This window comes from Chelmon rostratus, chromosome 6 (assembly GCF_017976325.1).
Source record: "Chelmon rostratus isolate fCheRos1 chromosome 6, fCheRos1.pri, whole genome shotgun sequence".
Classification (NCBI taxonomy): domain Eukaryota; kingdom Metazoa; phylum Chordata; class Actinopteri; order Chaetodontiformes; family Chaetodontidae; genus Chelmon; species Chelmon rostratus.
In genome coordinates this window covers 24,205,577-24,227,044 of record NC_055663.1, presented here as the reverse complement: position 1 = coordinate 24,227,044, position 21,468 = coordinate 24,205,577, and the positions used below count along the sequence as shown (strand labels likewise).

General features: G+C 39.1%; 1 protein-coding gene across 1 annotated transcript; it reads right to left on the bottom strand.

Annotated features, from left to right (window-relative positions):
- Window positions 1-4,163: 4,163 nt before the first annotated feature.
- On the bottom strand, window positions 4,164-21,219 carry scamp2 (secretory carrier membrane protein 2). Its single transcript, XM_041939492.1, has 9 exons — window positions 21,075-21,219; window positions 14,914-14,991; window positions 14,457-14,543; window positions 13,033-13,144; window positions 11,690-11,818; window positions 10,880-11,039; window positions 10,107-10,208; window positions 7,278-7,395; window positions 4,164-6,128 (listed from the first exon to the last, which is right to left on the bottom strand). The coding sequence occupies exons 1-9, from the start codon at window positions 21,129-21,131 to the stop codon at window positions 5,979-5,981; spliced, it is 993 nt and encodes a 330-aa protein (XP_041795426.1). The 5' UTR covers window positions 21,132-21,219; the 3' UTR covers window positions 4,164-5,978.
- Window positions 21,220-21,468: the final 249 nt, after the last annotated feature.

Here is a 21,468-nt window from a genome sequence, read left to right as displayed (position 1 = left end):
CCTAATCTAGCGCAACAGCCGTGAAATCATTCATGAAGGTTATAACGTTCAGTTTTTAATTAGACTGTTTACTGTGCACTGTTGAAATGGTTGGAGGGTGTTGTTCGTGGTGCGGCTAAACTGACAGATGTTTCTATTGTTTTGTCCGCCCAATGAAGGATATGCCAATGAAGGATATGCCAACACCAACATGTCAAGAGAGATATTCTCTTGAATTAGACTGCATCAGTTTTAGCTGGGTGGACTCACAACTGAGTGCATGTTTCAGTACTGTTGCACAGGAAGGTTTGTTTCCCTGTTTTGTTGCACTAGCAAGAAGAACTGCAATGCATTGACATATTGTGGCATCCAGTAAGTAGCTCCTGTTCCAGGGTGCATGCTACCGCACAGTTACATGTGTACAGAGTACATGTTAGAATATGCACAAAGTGGTTCATAATGGTCCAGTAGCTGTCATTGTATTATTTTTTCTTGTAAATGCAGTCCAGGATATATATTCTTGCACAACAGCCATGCTCTATCTTGCCACTTAAAGTAGATGCCAGCCAGAAGCTTCAGCATTTTACTGTGTCAGAGCTAAGGTGTTGGAAACTCACAAAACCTGAATCAGACAGCTCGAGCATAACAAACTGTGACACAGGAGCAATTTACACATTTTATAGAAAAGATTGTACTCATAGTTTGGCAGGATTTATAAGTAACACGGGATTAGAGCACTCTAAATGTCAATCAGCCACTGCTGCTCCCTCTCAATCTCCATTTAGCTTTCAGATGATGTATGAATGTAGTCAGCCTTCTGCAGTGAATGTGGAGGAATTTATTAAAATGATCTGTAGAATATTAAAGTACAGTTTCTTCAGAGCTCAGACGTGTTTTATGCAGACACACACACACACACACACACACACACACACACACACACACACACATCAGGACAGACTGATAAAGGCAGGGAGAGAATGCAGACCAGCCTTAAAATAGCCTCTTTCTTCTCAGAGAAATGTTTCATTCGAGTTAACCTTGAGCCTGACACATTTCAGTGTGTAGCAGAGGGCATCTCAGCATAAACTGTCAGCTCCACACTGAGGGGATGATAAGGAGGTCCGCACCAGCTTCTTTTGGGCCTCACAAGTAAGCCTGAACCTTGCTCTAACTGATTTAGCACGTAGCAGGAGAATGCTGCAAGTATCTGTCCCAGTTATACACTTGACACTGATGCAGATGGTCAATGCTTTCATTCAGGCCATGTTCTTGTTAAACTTATATTTTCACATGCTGTTTTCTATTCACATTTCTAATTACAAATCCAAAGACTCCAACAGGCCAAATTAAGGTTATACAAAAACAGAATTTCCCTCCTTGAATTCAAGTTTAATGGTTAAATATCTTGCATGAATCAAGAGTGCATATGACTTGAACACCTTGGCGTAATTACTACCTGCTCCAGTCAGCTGGGTTTGTAAGAGACAGTGTCTTATCATCCATCAGTAGCCCTGTGAAGATGCTTCATATGTTTTTTTTTTTTTTTTTTTTTTGCTGCAGGTCTCTCTGACAGTGAGTCAGCACTTCACTATATTGACGAGCTACACCACAGTCGTGCTTCCCTCTAGTGGTAATAATTGAGACTGCCAACTCACCACATGTTAGCAGATGATGTAAGCAATATTACATTTGTAGGTTGTGGCTGAGAAAAAGGTCAGAATGTACAGTTTCACTTGTTTTTCTATTGGAAAAGACAAAAAACAGGCAAAGCAAATGTTTAATCATGGACTGAGGATTCTCCCAATATTTCACGTGTGATTCACAACTACTTCCTATTTTTCACTTCAGAGTCAGACAAATCGAATTGCTTTGGTCAGTTTTTCAAACAAGTAGCAAATTACATGATTTTGATCTCAGTTACCACATCGTCAAGATTAGTGGGTGAAGATATGGCTGCTATAACCTGGCCTCTATTTCGCCATCTGCTGGACAACCAATGTTAAACAAATTCTTTGGTGAAATTATCCATAAATGCAATAACCCTCTGACCCATTACACTAATTATTAAACACTCATCAAAACAAAATATTAACTATATTAACAAAATATGTGTATTTGATCAAATACAAAAAAAAAACTATGAGTACAAAATAGGCAAAAATCTATCCAAAAAGTGTGTCTGAGTGTGTTTACATGCTTAAAGAATGTGCTAGAACTGGAATATGCTTTGAATAAGTTTATATTTCTTCAGATGATTTGAAGGCCTTTTGGTGAAATTTTGAAATGTTGGTGTTCAGATAATCGAGTACAGAGAAATGATCCCATGCACAAGACAAGAAGAAATGAATGTACATGAGAAAATGTTTTTTGGTAATTTGGCTGAGCTGAGCCTTTAACATTCACCTACTCATCAGCTGTTCTTTAATTGTGACTGACAGTAACGGTGTCATCTTTCACAGACTATAAAGCAGCCGTTAAAAACACAAGCACTTTGGAGGATGTGGAGCTGTTTGGATATATGGACCATCCTGTCCAAGGGGGGCGCAGAACACTGCAGAATTACATGGTATTTGGATTTTATTGACCATATCAATTCCACAGAAAGAGATGAATGATGTAGAAAGAGAATTCAGGAAGGTTTTGTTAAACGAATCACATGAACTCACATAGTGATATCTTGGTCGATCAAAACCCACACTGTGGGGGGTTTGTTAGGGAAACCCTGGTGTTGGTAATTAGATCATTAGTTAATTAGTATGCTCAAGATAAGCCACTGGGCTGTGACCTTTCCCGATCTCTCATTAGTTGCAGCTCAACTCAGCAAAACGTGGCATTGACCTTGTACAACAAACATTAAAAAAAGGAAACCTTGATTAAAAAATAAAAACAAATTATTTAGCACATTAGTCTGTCATAACTTAAAAACACTAACCATCCAACAATGAATGGAGCAGCCTTTGCCTACAGTCAAAGGCTGCTGATGTGAAACTGCACAAGTGTGCTTCTAACAGCTCGGGTTGCTGATGGCTGTGTTTGATGAAAAGTGGCTGCAGTTATTCTGAGCTTCAGACAGAGCCTGGAGAAAGAAACACACACAGACAGGCTGAGTGACAGACAGACAGATAGTAGAAGCAGCAGTTTGGGTTTCAGTGCAGATTCCCCACAGACTGTGAGGGTCATTGCAGACAGAGTGGTCACAAAGGTCTTCCTCTCCTCCCTGCTTTGTGTCCTGTCTCCTCTGTCCTTCTTAAAATAGAGAGGAGGAAGAGGAGGAGGAGGAAACTGACAGAAAAGTGTCAGACTCTCTGTCAAAGATGAGAAAATGGCCTGGAGCTTTGGTGAGTGTGCTGTCTACAGTATGTACCAGTTATTTACTTGAATTTAAATGCTCTGGCTAATCTAATCAGGTAAGAAACACATGAGCAAAACATCAGAGAATCTAACAGCAACCACTGATGTGAAACCCTGACCAGACAAAATCAACTGTGCGTCTGCAGTTCCAGTCCAACCAGCGCCACCCACAGGCAAGAAAAATAAATACAAAAGTTTGTTGTTTGCAGGTGGCGCATGTGGCATGTCTTTAGCATGTCTACATCTGCAAATCTGAACTGCTGCTCCTCCCCATCTCCCCATCTCCCCATCTCCGTCTGTGTCCATGTCTGGCTCATTGTCACTGGTTGCACTGTTTGTATTCTTTTCCTGTTTTCTCATTCTGTTATTCATCTTGTTATTTAGATTGTGTCCCATCGTTTTGGCCCTGACCCCCAGGTTGGGAACCATTGCTCTACCTCATGCAGGTTGCCAACTCGGCCAGACAATGACCAAACAGCGCCCCCTCGTGGAAAATCTGCAGCTTCCAAAGTTAAATGTGAGTTTGTGAACAAGTTTTAGGTGAGTTTATGATTTGATTCAAGAATAAGGCACCTTCACCTTTACAATACTACTACATTCAATTAACTATAGTCAGTTTTTCTCCTAATTCAATTTACACAGTCTTAATGTTCATAAGAACAGAATAAAAGTGAAAAATGGATTAAACTAGGGTTCATCAACCTGATAAGTTAAAAGATCTAACCGAGAGTTTTTCCTTTTACAGTATGCAAAGAACATTAGACCTATAAAACTTTCACATTATCAGAAATTATAAGAATTTTTATAAGAAAAAAACTGACAACTTTAAATGAAAAGCAAAGCAATTTATTAGATATATTCAATAATGAAATAAAAAAGGCACTCAATTCTGTTTGCTCAAAACAATGCATACAGAGATGTGTGAATGAATACAAATCTTGTATCATATAATGGACCTAAGATTGAACCGATATCTGTTGCAAGAACGCCACACAAATCGTTTGCAGTTGTCCTTTAGGAATGCAGACATGTTACGCTCAAGCCAATGTTTTTGAAACAGTACATCAAATAAACACACATATGCATGTTTTTCAACATAAGAAGTCACATAGAAAATATACATCAGTACACAAATAATTTAGAACTTGGTGGTAGTCCGAGAGAGGTGTGAGGAAGATGTTTGAGAATTCCTTCAAGAGGTGAAAAAATCCATGAGAAACAGTGAAAATGCAATGCCTTAACTGCATACTGGTGATGCTGAGTCACTGGTTCTCTTTATAATGCAGGTATGTGTTATGGCAAATTTATACAGCTCTAGTACAGATTAGAAATCAAACACACTTTGGGGAAATCTGGATTATTCAGGTCCTGTTTCACCTGTCAAACCTCATTAGAGCATCTTCAATTTGAGATCTTTCCTCCTCCTGCACCTACTGTTAGTAGTGAAATGAATAGAACAGGCTCAGCCCATTAAAGCAAACTGCATGAACTGGTGTCAGTCTGCTTGGAGTAAATACATTTATTTTTTTACCAAAATATTCAGTTTTTTGGTCAGTATTGCTTTCGTTTCAATGGAAACAACTCTTAAGCAAAGAAGTGGTCACAGATGAAGCTGAAGCTGCTTTCTGCTGTATTCTGAATTAAAGTAGAAATTCAATTTGCTTGAAATTGATTAGAGCAAAAACACTTTAATTTTACTTTGTGGATGTGATCTTTATGTAGAAACCATCATGTAGTACCAAAATATACAATATTTCTATACATTTTCTGACACCAGTGATGTTTCAGAAAGATCTTGGCAACATTTTGGTTCGAGACAAATTCAAAGGCACAGATTTTGTGAAGTGTGAACACAGTATTACAGTCTGAAAGTGCTCGGTTTACCTTATCGAAAAATTAACTGCAAGTAACAGTAATATCTAAAAATCTAAGGCCAGACAGTTTGTAATTAACTGCATGATTTATTACAGTTACTTTTCTTCCTTCCAAAAGAGATGATTTGCCAAAACAGGTTCAACAACACAGAAGAAATGCTTTTGAGACAAAAGAAAGTGCCAATCAATGACAACCAGAAACACTTCATCTCTTTTATATTACAGGATCAGGGTCCACCATCAGCAAGATGATCAGCATACCAGCAGACACACATGCTCACGCTCACACACACACACACACACGCACACACACGCATGCACGCACACATTACACTGAAGAGCATTGCCAAAAAAGTGCACACAAAATATACAAAGCCAGGACACACTGAAATAGCCATCAGTCAACTTCATTCATGCTTTCCACCTCAGAATGCACTTGATTTGTGACTTCCTCCCCTGACTGCTTTTGACACCCAAACAGAGCCGGATGAAGTCACTCTGCAGGAGACGTGCTGACTATGTAAAGTTAATATGGGGAACTGCATGTGCATTGACAGTGAGGTTGAAAGGAGGGAGGCCTATAAGGCAGCCTCACCTAGCTCAAGGTCTACACATAATTAGGTTAGATCATATTTTGCAGCTGCTGGCTCCAAAAGGCAGGAGCTGTTTCCAGAGTCACAATAACTTCGCTTTGTTTTAGTTAATAATCTAGACCTGATTACATGTAGACCTTGACCTGTTAAATGGAGCTTAGCTTAGCTCTGTCTACCATTAGTTGTTGCCCTGGAAGGCTCCCTGGGCAGCGGAGGATGCTGCACCAGCAGCAGCTGTTTGGAAGGTTTTATTGGTGAAGATGCCCTGCGAGAATTCCTGCTGGGCCTTCTGGAAACTGGCCCCGGTCCGGCGGTACATGCTATGGACCTGAGGAGACAGAGATCGTGAGCAAATGTTGAGCATCCAACCCTCATCTCTATGCTCACATTTTTAGCCATGCTAGCTGAATGTCTCTATGGATGGACTAGCTGAGCCGTCAGTACACTACTTTGGTCCAGACTGAAATCTCAACAACAATTGGAGGGATTTGACTTCGTCTGACACAGGTCAAAATTCGATAAACTATGATGACCACAGAAAACATCCCCTTCTAAGTATCAGAAAACATTAGCATGCTGTCACATTGTAATTGTGAGTAAGTTATAATTTAGGCACTGTCACAGAGCTGCTAGCGTGACTGTAAACACGTCTCATGGTGGCTGCTTTTTTAACCGTAGACCGTAGACCACGGACGTAGGCTCTGTGACGTTACCCACAGGTTTCTGAAGAGCCACTGTGAATCTCAGTGACAATGGCTCCATCCGTCGCCACCTTGGCCTGATTTCACCAAACTCCCGGCTAATCCAAATATGGGCAACGAGGTGGAGCATGGGTGGAGCTGAGGCAGGCCGAATGAAGCACAGTTGCTGAAACCTAGTGGCTAGCTGTCCCTCAAGGTGGCCAACCAATAGCGGTTTTTGTACTCGGCTGTATTTCTGCTGTAAAGTTTGGCATTTCCATGTGGAGGTCTATGGGATATGACTCCCTTTTGGAACCAGACTCCAGCGGCCATTCAAGGAACCGCAGTTTTTGGCACTTATTAACCGTAACCCTTCATTTTTCAGGCCCAGAGGTTGCTGCTTCTTATGAATAAGTTGGAAAGAGACCTGAGGAAATATTGTAACATGAGTGTAGTTTGTTCTAGATTTGTTGTTGCTGCTTAAAATGTTTGGTTGTCAGTCCTGGTGACTGTTCATAAATAAAGGATAAAGGATCTGACCTATCAACACATCTTATGTAATATTTCGTTCTCAAACCAAAAAAACAAATGACAAAGCAGTATAACTTTTGTGCTGTTGATGCACTGCTTCTTTGTTTCCTTCTCTGTGGTCTGATAGCTTAAACACTCACTCAGCAGCCATAGAGGTTTGTTAAGTCCCACTCTCGAGTAAAAGCACACATGAATCAAAGGAGAGAGCTGCTGCTCACCCACCAAATTAAAAAAGAAAATATTATGAAACGTGAAGACAGTCTCACCATCTTGAGCAGGATGACAGACAGCACAGCACAGATGGTGAACAGGATGGCCACTATGATCATGATGGCTCCCACTGCCTTGTACTTGCCGATGACGGTGAAGGCAGAGATCCAACCACTGGAGTCAACAAGCATCATTAAATCTCAGCTGATCTTAGAAACATCATAAATGAAACATTTCCATTCACAGAAACACCTGCATACATACAGTACTCATGTATTCTAGATGAGAGTTGGGTTACATTCTTGGAAGAGAAGAGAACGTGTTGAAGAAGCAGCGTAAAAAGCCGAGAAGATACAAGAAGAAGAGGCAGAATGAAGGTTGCTAGTTATAAAATTCTGAATATTTGACTTGATTTGTCATTCCTATCGCTCAATAATAAACATAACAAAAGTGTTATTACAACATGATTACATGCACTGAAAGATCAAATAAAAGACATATCAGTCTTTGTAAATTTTCATAATAATATCCTAAAAGGGCCTTTGTTGTTGTTTTTCAGAATATTTTGCTACAGTTGTGCTGCTTTGTGATCTGCATCTCATCTGCAAAGGAAGAGCTACAAAACAATAAAGCGTCCCCTTGACTCTGTCTGTTTTGACATTATGCAAAGTGCTATGATGAAATGAGCAGTACCATTATAACATGGAAAACAGAGAAATGAAGGGCTGCTTGGACAACGGCGATTCTGGAAAGTGCCATTTTGAAGTCAAAGGGCTTTTCCTAATTTAAACTTCTTTTTATTTAAAATGCAAATGTAGGGTAAGATTGTTCATTTAACATGAATGAGTTAACAAATTCAAAAAGGAGAGTCCAGATCATTGAGAAAAAGATGAGTTTGAAGGCACAATTTTAAAATCTCAGCAGTTTACCACTGGAATTTGCATAGAAGAGATGTTTTGGGAAATCTCAGGGAAGTTAAATAATCAGCATCGAAAAAAAGGATGTGATGAAGTACCAAGAACAATGAGCAATAATAACTGATAATAATAACGGCGCTGTCACATTCTCAGCTTGTTTCATAGTTTATGAAAAGGATGTGATGAGATGTTTGTGGCCACAGTAATTCTAAGAAGTAAGAAGGATGTTCACAAAGGCACAAAGAACAGTGATATTGAGCCACTAGCACCACCTGCCAGTCTGCATTACTGCTAATTACCACAAGCAGAGCTGAAGTTTAACCCCTGAGGAAGAATGTGTGTAGTCTCACAGGGAGTTTCCTCATGGTCATTCACAGAAAATGAATGCTCAGTCTCTGAAAGTCACAACTCAGCACCTGCAAATCAGCTGTCTGGAAAGAGGTGATAATAACAGAAACTGTTCATGGTATATAGTAAAACTGGTATGCAGGCACATCCCGAGTGTGTAACTTAAGATTTTCAAAACCAAAATACATGTTTATGAGGACAAAGCAAGCAGAGAGCGAGTGCTGTCAGAGCGTAGCAGAGACAGTAAGCAGCAGAAACTTACAGAGTTACCAGCAGACAGAGAGGCAGCAGGCTAGAGGCTGAAGGATGAAAAGTCTCTGTCAGAAGAGATGAGAGAAAATGAGAAAAAGAGAAAAGAGGGAGGACAGCAGCTTATAGGCCAGCTGATTGGATGTACTTCTGATCATAAACCCACAAGTAAACAGAACACTCCTTTAAACCAATCACTAAAAAACCCAGTTAAATTGTGTGATCAGTAATCTGTTATGTTCAGAGTAGCTAATGTAAGAGTAAAATGCACTAATTTGGATGTGAATGAATTTGCAGTTAATTTTCATGTTTTATAGTAGGGTCTGTGCAAAAAAAAGGTAAAACGTTTAAAATTTTCTCATAATAAAATCTTGAGTTAATTCCAATCTATGAATCAGAACAAACATTTGGTGGCCAAACCTACAAATGAAATGAATGAATGGGATTTGGAATTGGACATTTTTACACTTTTTGTCATTCTCAGTGATCACTGAAGACACAATCCAAACCATTTAGCCATTACAGTGATCCCTCGCTATAACGCGGTTTACTTTTCACAGTTTCGCTACTTCACGGATTTGCATCGTGCATTGTGTTCTGCATTCTGATTGGCTAAAAAGTCACTCCGATTCTTCTCTACCTGTGCGTCAATAACGTTGCAGTTTAATATGTACATGTACGTAAAACAGCTTGCCAAATTTACATTACGTACGTGCAAATTCTCTTGCAATTTCGAGTTTCTCTAAAACCCATAATGTCGACAAAACGCTCTGGACCGACAAAAGCACCTGCGGCAGGGCCCAAAAGGCAGCGGAAGATGCGGAACAACTGACTATCACTATGTTCTTCTCCCGAACAAACACACCTGCACCGCGGGCTTCAAAAGAAGAAAACACTGCAGAGCGGAGTCAGGATGCAGCGGCTCAGTCTGAAGAGCAGTGAAATACACCTGAGTCACTATTTGTCCGACTGTACTTTGTATTTTTTCATGATCATTTTTAATTTTCTCCCGTTTAATCCAATTACTCGGGTCGCGGTGGGCGGTGCTAATCTCCACAATTTGAAGCCTTCTGTTCACATCGATGATTAAAATTATTATTTGACAGTACAGTACAGAAGTTATTTGTTGAAAAAAACGTTTCTAAAGTACTTTTATTTGTGAAACAAATGCTTGAGCCTGTAAAATGGTTTGTTCTTTCTTTTCAATGTATAATAGAGTATTTAATAGTATAATAATTGTAAAAACAAACAAAAAAAAGGTTTCTACTTCACGGATTTTGCCTATCACGGGTTCAATTTGGAACGTAACCCCCGCGAAAAACAAGGGTATACTGTATTTCATAAACCCTCCTCATGTAAAGCGGGACTCACCTGTTCCCCCACTTTGGGATGCCTACAGACTGGATGATGAAGATCACCACTTGGAAGAAGAACACGAAGAAGAAGAAGAAGAAGCTGAAGGAGCTGTCAGACCTAAAAAATGAGAAAACATGCACGTCACTCTAAATGTTGCACACTTTGGGAAATTGTTCTCAGCCTAGATACCTGCGTTTAAATGTTTTTAGGACTTGAGAAGAAGAATGTATTTCACCACAATAGTTACAGCTTAATATATGTTGTGCGTTGACTTAGAACAGTGGGTGAACCACAGAATGAAACTGCTGATTGAGGTGTTAAACAACTTAAACAGACACATGAAAACCGAAGAGAAAACAGTATTTTCTATGGCCACAGTACAATAAAAACACAGTGTTTTGTATTACAGGTAAAGTAAATGAAGATCACTAGAATCCTACACTACTATCTTACATTTAACTCACAAATAAGCTACTCATGTAAGTAAGTAAAATGTATAACACACTTATGATGAGTTTTTCTTTTTCAAGTTACATCTTTGGCTTAGTTTGCATCACCTGACTAAAAACAATATGGGAGAAAGCTCTAATAAAAATGCCCTCAAATAACTTTGTATGAGTTGTGCACAATTACACATGAGTGGTTGGCATGGAAAACACAATGGTTATAATTATAAAACTTCTTCTCACAGTTATCTCGTATTTATTTCAAGGCAAGGTTAGATTATATTTGATACAAATAAATCGAAGATAAATTCTTCGACTGGGCTGTTGCAGAGGGAGACTCACTTGAAGGCCTTGTAAACGGGCCGGTACCAGCAGAGGAAGGAGCAGGGAGCGAAGAGGATGAGCCAGAGGATGGAGAGGCCAAAGTCCACACCATAGGCTGCGTCAGTGGTGAAGTAAGCCAGACACGCCAGCAGGTTGAGGAACAGAGTCACACAGTTGACTGATGAAACCGTGGAGACAGACAAGGGTCAATGAAAACAATACTAACTATAACATCACATCATCTTCATATATATATATATAACAAACAGAAACACAATGACAACTACTGTCAATACTGAAGTTGTCAGTAAGCCCTTACATGGTAAGCAGTACAAATACCACACTGGAAATTAGTTAACACAAGAAAATTTTCATAAATTAAGAAAAAAAAGTTTTCTGCATAAGTCAAGTTTATAAATAATCAAGAGGCAAAAGACATTTTTAAATGTTCCATGCTCAGCATCATCAGCAGGTACCAGTGTGAGCTGCATGCAGAGTGTTTATGCTGCCACGAGGTGGCATTTTTACAGCAGCTCTGGTGTTATTTTGCATAACGATGTGATCACAATTCATGCACACAGTAGTACTTAGTAGTTACTGAAACACAGTATACAGTATGTTGGTGTTTTGGTATTAGTATATCTCTGAGAATTTAAATACATAAAACATTTAAATGGTGTTTGGTGACACATCGCAGATTTTGTGCCATTTCCTGTGTAGAAAGGTAAAAATGTGCACAATTCTCATTATAAACAGAAACTGTATCATATTTGTTTTTCTGCTGACATTTCAGCCACTTGCACTCATGCATCATTTTAATGAACTTACACATCCACAGATAGTACATCATCTTGCAGACTCTCTGGTACTCTGAGGGGATTTCCTCTGAGAAGTCCTGATAGAAACACGGTTTGATGGGGAAGCTCTTGGGAAGTGGAGGCCAGTTGTTCTCTTTACCTGTCAAGACAAGAGACAACATCTACCCTGTTAGAAAGGACGACATGGTGGACAAGTACATCTCCAGAAGAACTGTTACAGAAACTTGTATATCTCAACAACAGGGAATCTGTGGCTATATTTTAAAGTTTGACACATTCATATGAGATGATGACTTGAAATTAAAGAAAAGCAGTTCCCCCTAACAGGATGTTATAAAATCAAATACACTCTCATCAAGTGTTTGGGAATCAACACTTCTCCTCAAACATCTCCTCATTTTTCACATATTAAAAAACAGAAATATTATATTGAGAGAAATAAAAAGCAGAGCAGCACTAATATAAGTAAGCATGTAGACAAATGCAGCCGGTAGATTTCCCACACTGACGGTTAAATACAGTTTACTTTGATGCAGCTACTGCAGCAGGCCAATATCTAATGTGTTATATTTCATGTACAGCATGTGTCTGTATATATATGGATAGTGTGTGTGTGTGTGTGTGTGTGTATAAATATAGATAAAGATATACAGATATATATAGACTGTGTTGGCTCTGTACTAACATATTATAAAGTACAGCTCACACAGCTGATTTATCTTCAGTGTATACTGTGCCCTACATCTAGTGAAGCACACACACATCTGAACATAACATTACAATTATATTATTTTCTAATAATAAATCTGTTCATTTAAAGGTTAAAAAAGTAATGACAAATGTCCATCACAAGTTAAGCCTAAAATTCTGAAGTATAATTAAAACTGTCTTTACTACAGGATAATTGAACAAAGATATGAAAAAAGGAAAACAATTCTTTCCATTTGCTAGAACCTGCAAATGTTTGGTGTTTTTACTCTGATCAATAAAATGTGAGCTTAATTGGCTCATTGATTCAGCTTAATAGCGAGCAGAAAACACATGGAAGCCTGCCTTTTCAGTGCAGGTCAACACTAACTCTGCAAACAGCAAACAACCTAAACTAAAAACTCATGCAACACCATGTGTAGTCGTCCATTAGTGCTACTAGTATAGTTTTGTGGTTTTTAATTTGATTAATTAATTAATATGAATTTTATACATAATCTCCTGTAGGACTGAAAATGGGGTTTTCAGAGCATTCCTCTCTCTGACACATAACGCACACACTGCATATTGTTTTCCCGTCTCAGTAAGTTGTGCTGCTTCTGTTAACACTGCAGAGAGGAGAGGAGAGGTTTTGTCTTTAATGACCTGATGGGCCTCTGCTCTGTAGCTCCTTCTCCCTGCGGTCCAGCTCGGCAGCTTTCCTCTCCAGCTCCTCCTGCTGCCTCAGCAGATTGGCCTGGGCTGCAGCAGCAGTCGCCTGAAAAAGGAGAGTCGGAAACACTTTGCTCAAGGAACAAACTGAATGCACGGGAATTCATCTTGCAGGCATTCATGCAGCAACACATCAGCGACTCTTATCGGGAGTTTCACATTATATATAAATGGTACAGACACAACAGGACCATACACACATTGTAAGGCAATAATGCTGAATTTTTCAAACACCCACCAGCCTACATTATATTTTACATTTGCCACAATGAACTACTAGAGAAGCTAAATGAACCATCAGAGCATTGCCAAACGTTTTCACAAGTATTCCTAAAAGGCATACATGTATTTTTAAAAGGCCACGATACTGCATGTGAGGTAAAATACATATTTATGATCATCATAGCTGATGTTTGACTTGGCAGGAAAAGGAAGGACATAGGTGATCTGTAGTGCAATTCATGACTATTAATGAGATTACAAGTGGAACAAGGTAGCTCATTATAATATTGTGTAAACTGAGTAGATGTTTGTGTAGCCACCAAATATCCTCAGGTAACAGTTGCTGACTGAGGAGACTAAGCAGAGCGGATGGTTAACTCTTTAGCCACATTCAGTTACTATAGATCTTACATCTACATGTCTAAAATAAGCAAACTGTTGGTTAAGTCACATTCAGACTGACTGCAGACTGTACATGTTGTTGAGCACTTTATTCTTATGTCTATGTAAAAAATGACTGAGTAAACATGGCAACCTTAATAATGCAGTTGTGCCTTGAGCCAAACAGCAATATTGCACATTGTCTCTCTGTTTCTTAAAAACAGGATGTGGTTTGTCCATTATGCCTTTTAGATGTTAGCGTTTGTCTTTAAATGAGCCATTATCAGTGTATTTGTTTTAACAGCAGGCTCAGAGGGCAGCGCTCAGATGCATCAGCCTTTAGCTTTGATAACGGATGATTTAGTTGCATCTCAAACGTGATCACACGTGAGGAAGATTTTTGGGTCTTCGATTCTAGTGCCCCCATTAGACCCATCAGTGGAATGTTAAGTGCTGGACCACAGATTCAGAGAGCCTCAAATTCAAGATATCTTGACTGTAATCTTTATCAGGCTTGGACCTTTCGTTGATGGGAACATTAAAGAAAAATTTACTTATAAATCTGTTAATATATTTAGCCTTCTTTTGGTTTTCTATTTGTTTTGTCACCTTGTTCACTATGCATTCTTGTGTGTTCATCATGTTATATATTCTTACATGTCTATGTGAGGCTGTCGACTTCAACACCACCTTTTTCCACTGCAGCAAAGTGGAGGGTTTGGCAGACAGACGGAGATTCAGTATGGCTGACTCACCTGCGGACTGGGCTCTGTAGACGGCTGTAGCACAGCAGGCTGGTAGGGAGAGGTGGAGGCTGGAGTGGTATGAGTCGCTAAGCCGTCCTGGAAAGTTATAATAAGGAAATAAAATTACATGATTGAGGGGAAAAGTACAAGGATGAGATAACAAACAGGAAAGTGATGGAGGAAAAGGAAATGAAAGTCAGGAAGAGTAAGTGGAAGTAGGTGGATGGAAAGAGCAAGATTAACATGGAAGAGGAGAACAAAACCAAAACATACAGGCGAAATAAGAGATCAAAACAGGATCAAATAAGAGCCAAAAGACTGAGAAGAAAAAAGGCACGATAAGACGAGTAAGAGGAGATTAATACACGTTGAAGGATGGTGAGGACAAAGAGAAGAAGAAAAAACGCCAAGCTAAAGATGACCATGGAGAGGAAAAGGGAAACGATGAGGGATTCAGATGTCTTACTGTGGGATGGGCAGGGAAAGGGTTGTACTGGTCAACTGGTTCTACATTGGAGCTGGTCACTTGTGTGACTGAAGGGTCCTGAAACACAACAAAACATGTGTCATTCATCAGTATCAGTCAATCAGCTAATCACCACAAATATATCTACAGAAAGCAGGTGAACTGAGAGTTGAACAAAACAAATTGTGAATCATATTTTAGCTGCTTGACTTCCATTATACTCCGTTGATTATGTGATGTGTGATTGAATTTGGGACTTTCAAGTACTGGACAGTGTCTGTGACCATTAGGTCAGCTACAGGAGAGGTTTGGTGAGGGGTTTTCAACAGATCAGCTCAGTTTTATTTCTGAATTTTTATTTAAGAGAAGGTAACTGCATAGCGAGATGTGTGGGTTTTCTAGCCCTGAGTCTTGATATTTGACCTCTGAAAATACCCATAAACAATATTTAATGCTGTTTATCTTGTGTTCAGAAGAATTCTTCCTTTAATTTCCTGAAAGACTGAAGGTAAACATAAGAAGAACGTCTGCCCAGACTAAGAAATCTGGTACAATGACCTCACCAAGTCATAAAATGAAGTACAATAACTGTTGCAATAACCTCTACAGGTCCTGATGAATCATTACCTGAGAAGAACTCATTTCTTAACAGGGGCAGGCACGGACCATCGGTAAACATTAATTGACTCTAGTAGGTTCTATGTTATCAAAGACCTCATGAATAGTTTACTGTTTCTGATATGAGAGGTCAGTCTGCAAAGTCCATTAAAAGCAGATTTCTACAAGGCTTTAGCCCTGATGAATTCCATGAATTTTTCAGGACATTCCCTGACCAAGTCAGAGCACTCCCAAAAGCTCAAACTGGACTTTTAGCGCTATTTTCCAGCTGAAAAATCATTTGGAACTGGATTAAACCAGTTCAAAACCAGCATCTAATGAAATTAATGTGTCAAATAAGTTGCCAATAATTACAGCTGCAATGATTTGTCAATTAATCGATCAAGATTGAATCAGTGTGCAAGAATTTTGAGAACTGATTAAAAATCTTCTCCTATCTGCTTTTCTCCATTTTGTATATTTGCAAACTGAATAATAATAATCAAATAAAATGCAAACTGATAATATTTTACAGAAAGTCAAGAAATATAATGTACAAAAAAATAGCAGTGTTGACATCTGTCTTTACAAACTCAAAAATGTACTGAATAAACTAACAAATGCTTGAAGATTCAACTTTCCTGAGAATCATAAATTAATATTTAGTTTCATAACCACTGTTCCTGATAACTGCTTCACATCTGTGGTGCATGGAGTCGACCAACTTCTGCCACCGGTCAACAGGTATTGCAGACGGGACAATTGTACTACAATCCACAATTCCTCTGCATGTCTTGGTTTTGCCTCATGAACAGCATTTTTTATGTCAGCCCACAAGTTTTTTATGGGATTAAGGTCCGGGGATTGTGCTGGCCACTCCATTACTTGAATGCTGTTTGTCTGGAACCATGATTTTGCCCACTTGCTGGTGTGTTCAGGGTCATTGTCTTGTTGAAACACCCATTTCAAAGGCATTTCCTCCTCAGCATACGGCAACATGACTTCTTCCAGTATTCTGACGTACCCAAACTGATCCATGATCCCTGGTATGCGATAAATAGGACCAACACCATAGTATGAGAAACATCCCCATATCATGATGCTTGCACCACCACGCTTCACTGTCTTCACTGTGTACTGTGGCTTGAATTCAGTGTTTGCAGGACGTCTGACAAACTGTCTGTGGCCCTTAGAACCAAAAAGAACAATCTTACTCTCATCAGTCCACAAAATATTACGCCATTTCTTTTTAGGCCAGTCCATGTGTTCTTTGGCAAATTGTAACTTCAGCACATGTCTTTTTTTTTTTTTAAATGGGACTTTGCGGGGGCTTCTTGCTGGCAGCTTGGCTTCACATTGACGTCGTCTGATTGTTACAGTTCTCACAGGCAACCTAAGATCTTCTTTGTTCCTCCTGGAGCTCATCATTGGCTGAGCCTTTGCCAGTTTGGTTACTCTCCAACCCATTCAAATAGCCGTTTTTCTTTTTCTTCCTCGCCTTTCTGGTTTTTCTGCCATTTTAAAGCGTTTGATATCATTTTAGCTGAACAGCCTATCATTTTCTGCACTTCTTTATAGGTTTTACTCTCTTTTACTAATTTCTTAATCAAAGAATGCTCTTCTTCTGAACAGTGTCTTGAGCGACCCATCTTACTCTGTTTTTCAAGGACAAATGCACAGCCAGCATATGCAGCATCAGTTGCCTTGATCCTTTAATAAGGGCCACCTGTTTAACACCTATTTTTTTCACAGAATCAATGACCTCACTAAGTGAACTCAGCACTGCTATTTTTTTTTTTAACACGCCCCTTTCAGTTAATGATTCAGTTTCACAGAATCAGCAGCATACCAACGTCATGCCTGTTGGGTCTGTTGGTTTTCTATACCTTTACTAAACCTTCTAGAAACTTACCTGCAGTGTAAAAGTTGAAATTCTAACAAAAACAGTGATTTATCTTGCTAGTGATGTGGGACTGCTATTATTTTGAACACAACTGTATGTTGTGGTAGTGAGCCAATAACCTCTGATGTTGCCTGAGTGCCAGGGAGTGTGAGCTCCTCTGAGAATGTTTTAAATTCCCTGATAATTGGTCTGGAATACAAATAAACCTCCCATGATACTCAAGACATGCCATGACGGTTTTGCTAGTAGTTAAAAATCATAACGATAACTGACACATGTTATATTTATTTACATATTTACAGTGAATCATTTCTAATGGCTGCAAATATTTTGATAATAGATTCACTGTTTTAATAGTTTTTCATGTAAATATTCCAAACATTTGCTCTTTTCAGCCTCTCCGATGTAATGACTTGCTGCTTTTCTTCATAATAAAATGAAAATAATCGTTAGTTGTAGCCTTAGCCCATATAGCAGAAGGGACTGTGGGTATTGGAAGACTTTTGTGAGATACCATAAAACAAAAATCTTGACAAACCTAAACCATGCAAATAGCTGTCACGTCTGCTTCTGTAATCTGTGTCAATTTCTCCTTTAATGGTGTGAAGGAAGAACAAGAACCACACATGATAACCCAACACGTCACTCACTGTCCATGTGATTGAATGTGCAGCCTTACTCACTCTCTCTTATCTGTTCATGACACACCTGTAAACATTCCCAGCAGGAAACAGAGGGATGTCGGAGCGGTTTCACTCCTTAACGCTCTTTTGGGGGTATTTTGAAGTGGCTCAATAAACAGTTTAACAGTTCAATAATACAACCAATCACATCATTTTACATTATTAGTTACCTGCTAATGTGAGATAGGTGATATTTTCAGTGTCTTCGTGTATGTATTAAATGACGATGACGTCTGTTAAGAGGCAACTCTTGAAGAGAAAAAACTCTCAGCCGATGGAGATATTCAAAACAGCATATTATGCAAAATGTGTTTACCTCATACCACAGTAACAGCAGGCAAAATATCTGTCTGACCTGCATCTGAGTCACAACTGAGAGACTGCTTGTGTCTTTTGATTACACAGCAGAGAATGAAGAAGCTAAAAAACAAACCTAATTGATGACAACAGCCACTAAGCCTGTCTGAAATGACAATTAAGCTGGGACAAGCTAAAACAAGACAATGCCCTTTTCGAAAGACAGCAAAGGGGTGTGTAGACTCAAACATAAGCACCTCTTCATTGATATTTATGTAAGGCTCTACACTGCTCACATTTGAAAATTTTACTAATTCAAACCAAAAAGAGATTAAAAATACAGTTGGGGTAAAAACAGCGTTACATTCTGACCTTAAAGTCTCCGCACTGGGAAACAAGAATAGCTGTGATAACCTTTGATTGCCAAGGTGTGGCTGTTGAACCCATTTCATAACTGCAGTTGGATATTGCTACTAAATAGACTTAAGTCACTCTTCATATTGCACATTACAGCCCTACAGTGCAAACACTTTTAAGAAGTGCATGGTCATAAAAGCACACTGTGGATGTGGAAAAAAGCAGGACATGTTTAACTTGAACGTCACAAAAGATGCATCTATGCATTTACATTTTTTTCTGTTTACTTTCCAATGCTGCCCTTCTGAAATTCCTAAAAAAAGTTTGCAACATATTTAATATCTAATGTCACCACAGACTGCAGGCTTGTGCGAATACATCAACTTCATAGAGAACTGCGACACTACAGCACAGACAACATATTCCAGCACCTGCTAGGCTCTTTACAGAGCCATTTCCACACCCGGCAAACAAACAGTGGTCTCCAGTGACGTCATGTCACTGTGCACCTGATATAATAAAGTGTGACTCTACACTACTGTAAAAGTGCCAGCTTTGCGTGATGTCACTAAAATCATAAAAGAGTTTTCACAGATTCTTAACATTCTTTTGATTCTGATGTGAGCAATTTACCATCAAATATGTTATAATGTACGTGGAGCCTGGCTGTCCTTTAGCCGTGAATTTCTTTTTTTACCATGCAAACAGTTGGATCTCCAACAAAGCGAATTCATGTACATTTTGCACTTAATAAATGAGGAAATCCTGCAAAGATCTACAGCAAGTAGAGATAACAGATATTAACAGATATATGCGGTAACCTAGATTAGCTCTTATATGGCACAGTGTTCAAAGGCACTTTAATCAGTGGACTAAGTCACATGTTAAAAATTCTCCAGGATGACTAACGCAATAATATTCAAGTCACCTTTCATGTTACATGTAAACCCCTTTCCGTATTTCTGAGGAAGGTCCTTGTGACCAAAATGTGATGATTCTAACTCTCCTGTCAAAGCATAGCAATAGAGAGGAAGTTGTGAGGAAACTGTGAAAAGTAGGCTATTGTGCTTCCCAGCTACAAAGAAAATATATACATATTCTTGAGAAAAAGCACACATGGAGTGTGCTGGGATTCGAGACAGACTTCAAAGGTTTTCTTGTGTTGGAAAAAAGTGAAAACAAGTAGAAGATTAAACCTACGTATGTGTCTGTATATAATAATAATGAGAAGAAAAAGAAGAAGATTGTTAAAATAAGTGGGAACTTAGCAGGCAGGGAAAGTCTAACAACATACCTAGCAGCGGTTATCACAGCATATTTTATGAAAAATGTAGGATCCAGCATTACAAGAGTTTCAGTCACGATATATCATCCTTTGCTGCTTCTATGTCAGCCATTTCTTTTTTTTCTTTGTCCTTTTCATGTGGTTTTTGCATATCACCAAACTTTATGAGGGTGCAATATTCAGTCACTGGAGTACCCCTTTAAAGACCCATGTTAGCACAATATGAGCTATAAGAAATTGTATGCAACTTGTCTCAAATTTGGAAGGTCTGGAATGCATCGTTGTTCTCAAATGTGAGGATAACAATACATCCCGAGGATCATTTTGTTTCCAGTACTTTTTAAAATTGTAAATCAGTAAGTCCACTTTCACATCATTCCACATTTTCCATCTACTTAAAGAAACACTTTCATCTGTAGATCAGCCACTTTAAGATGGAATCAACAACACAACAGGCCAGCTGTGTTCACAGACAAGCTACCTAGAGTCAAGACATTTTTAGGAGACAATGCTGTTTTTTTTATAGACTGAAAAGATTTTTTGGCAAGATCATGTAGGTTAAACGTGCTTCTCAGTAAGCTAACAAGCAGCATCAATGGAGGTACAGTAGTTAGCTTGAAATGCAGTGTCTTTGGGCAATGTAAGTGAAATTACAAATCTACAAAATTGTATCAATTCACACATAACATTTTAGAGAATCCACACAATTACACAAATTTCTCCCAAATTGAATGGTAACATTAAAGTTGTTAAAAAGGATTTGACACACATTCCCAGTTAGCTACAATTTAACTTCCTGCAACTAATCTCGCAGGGTACCCCGCCCTCTTTTCAAGCGAAATCCGTTGATTGGTTGAAGGACTGCCAATCATGCTATCTTTGTCAAATGGTTTTCAAGAGAGCAGAGGTAGAACCCTCCCCGACATCCACCCAACAAGTTTCCTGGCGTGCTGGCTACCTTTTAACGAATGATATGTCAGCAGCCAGGCTCGACTGTGCCATAGCAGCTTCTTGACTAACTTTAAAACCACACACTTACATTGAAAGGGTTGTCGCTGGCAGGCTCCGCGAACGGGTTGCTATCAAAATCCGACATTTTGAAAAGGCTACGTGCTCTTTTGTCCTCTCTGACACGGGGAATAAACAACAAACTCTCCTCTGTCGTTTGAGTTGCCTCTCCTACCACTTCCTCGAATGAAGTTTACAACGCATGCGCACTGAACCAGCTGGACAATGACGCGTATGTCAGTTGACACATGCGACGTTCACGAGGCAAAGCGCGCCACCTGTGGACTTCAAGTCAATAATGCAACGTTAATGCAGATATGAAGTCTAAAATCTTTACTCAAAATATGCTTTTTAAAAAAAATCACATGATGAATGAGTCATCACAACGAAAATTAAATAATATTCTACCGCTAAGTAGCATAGTT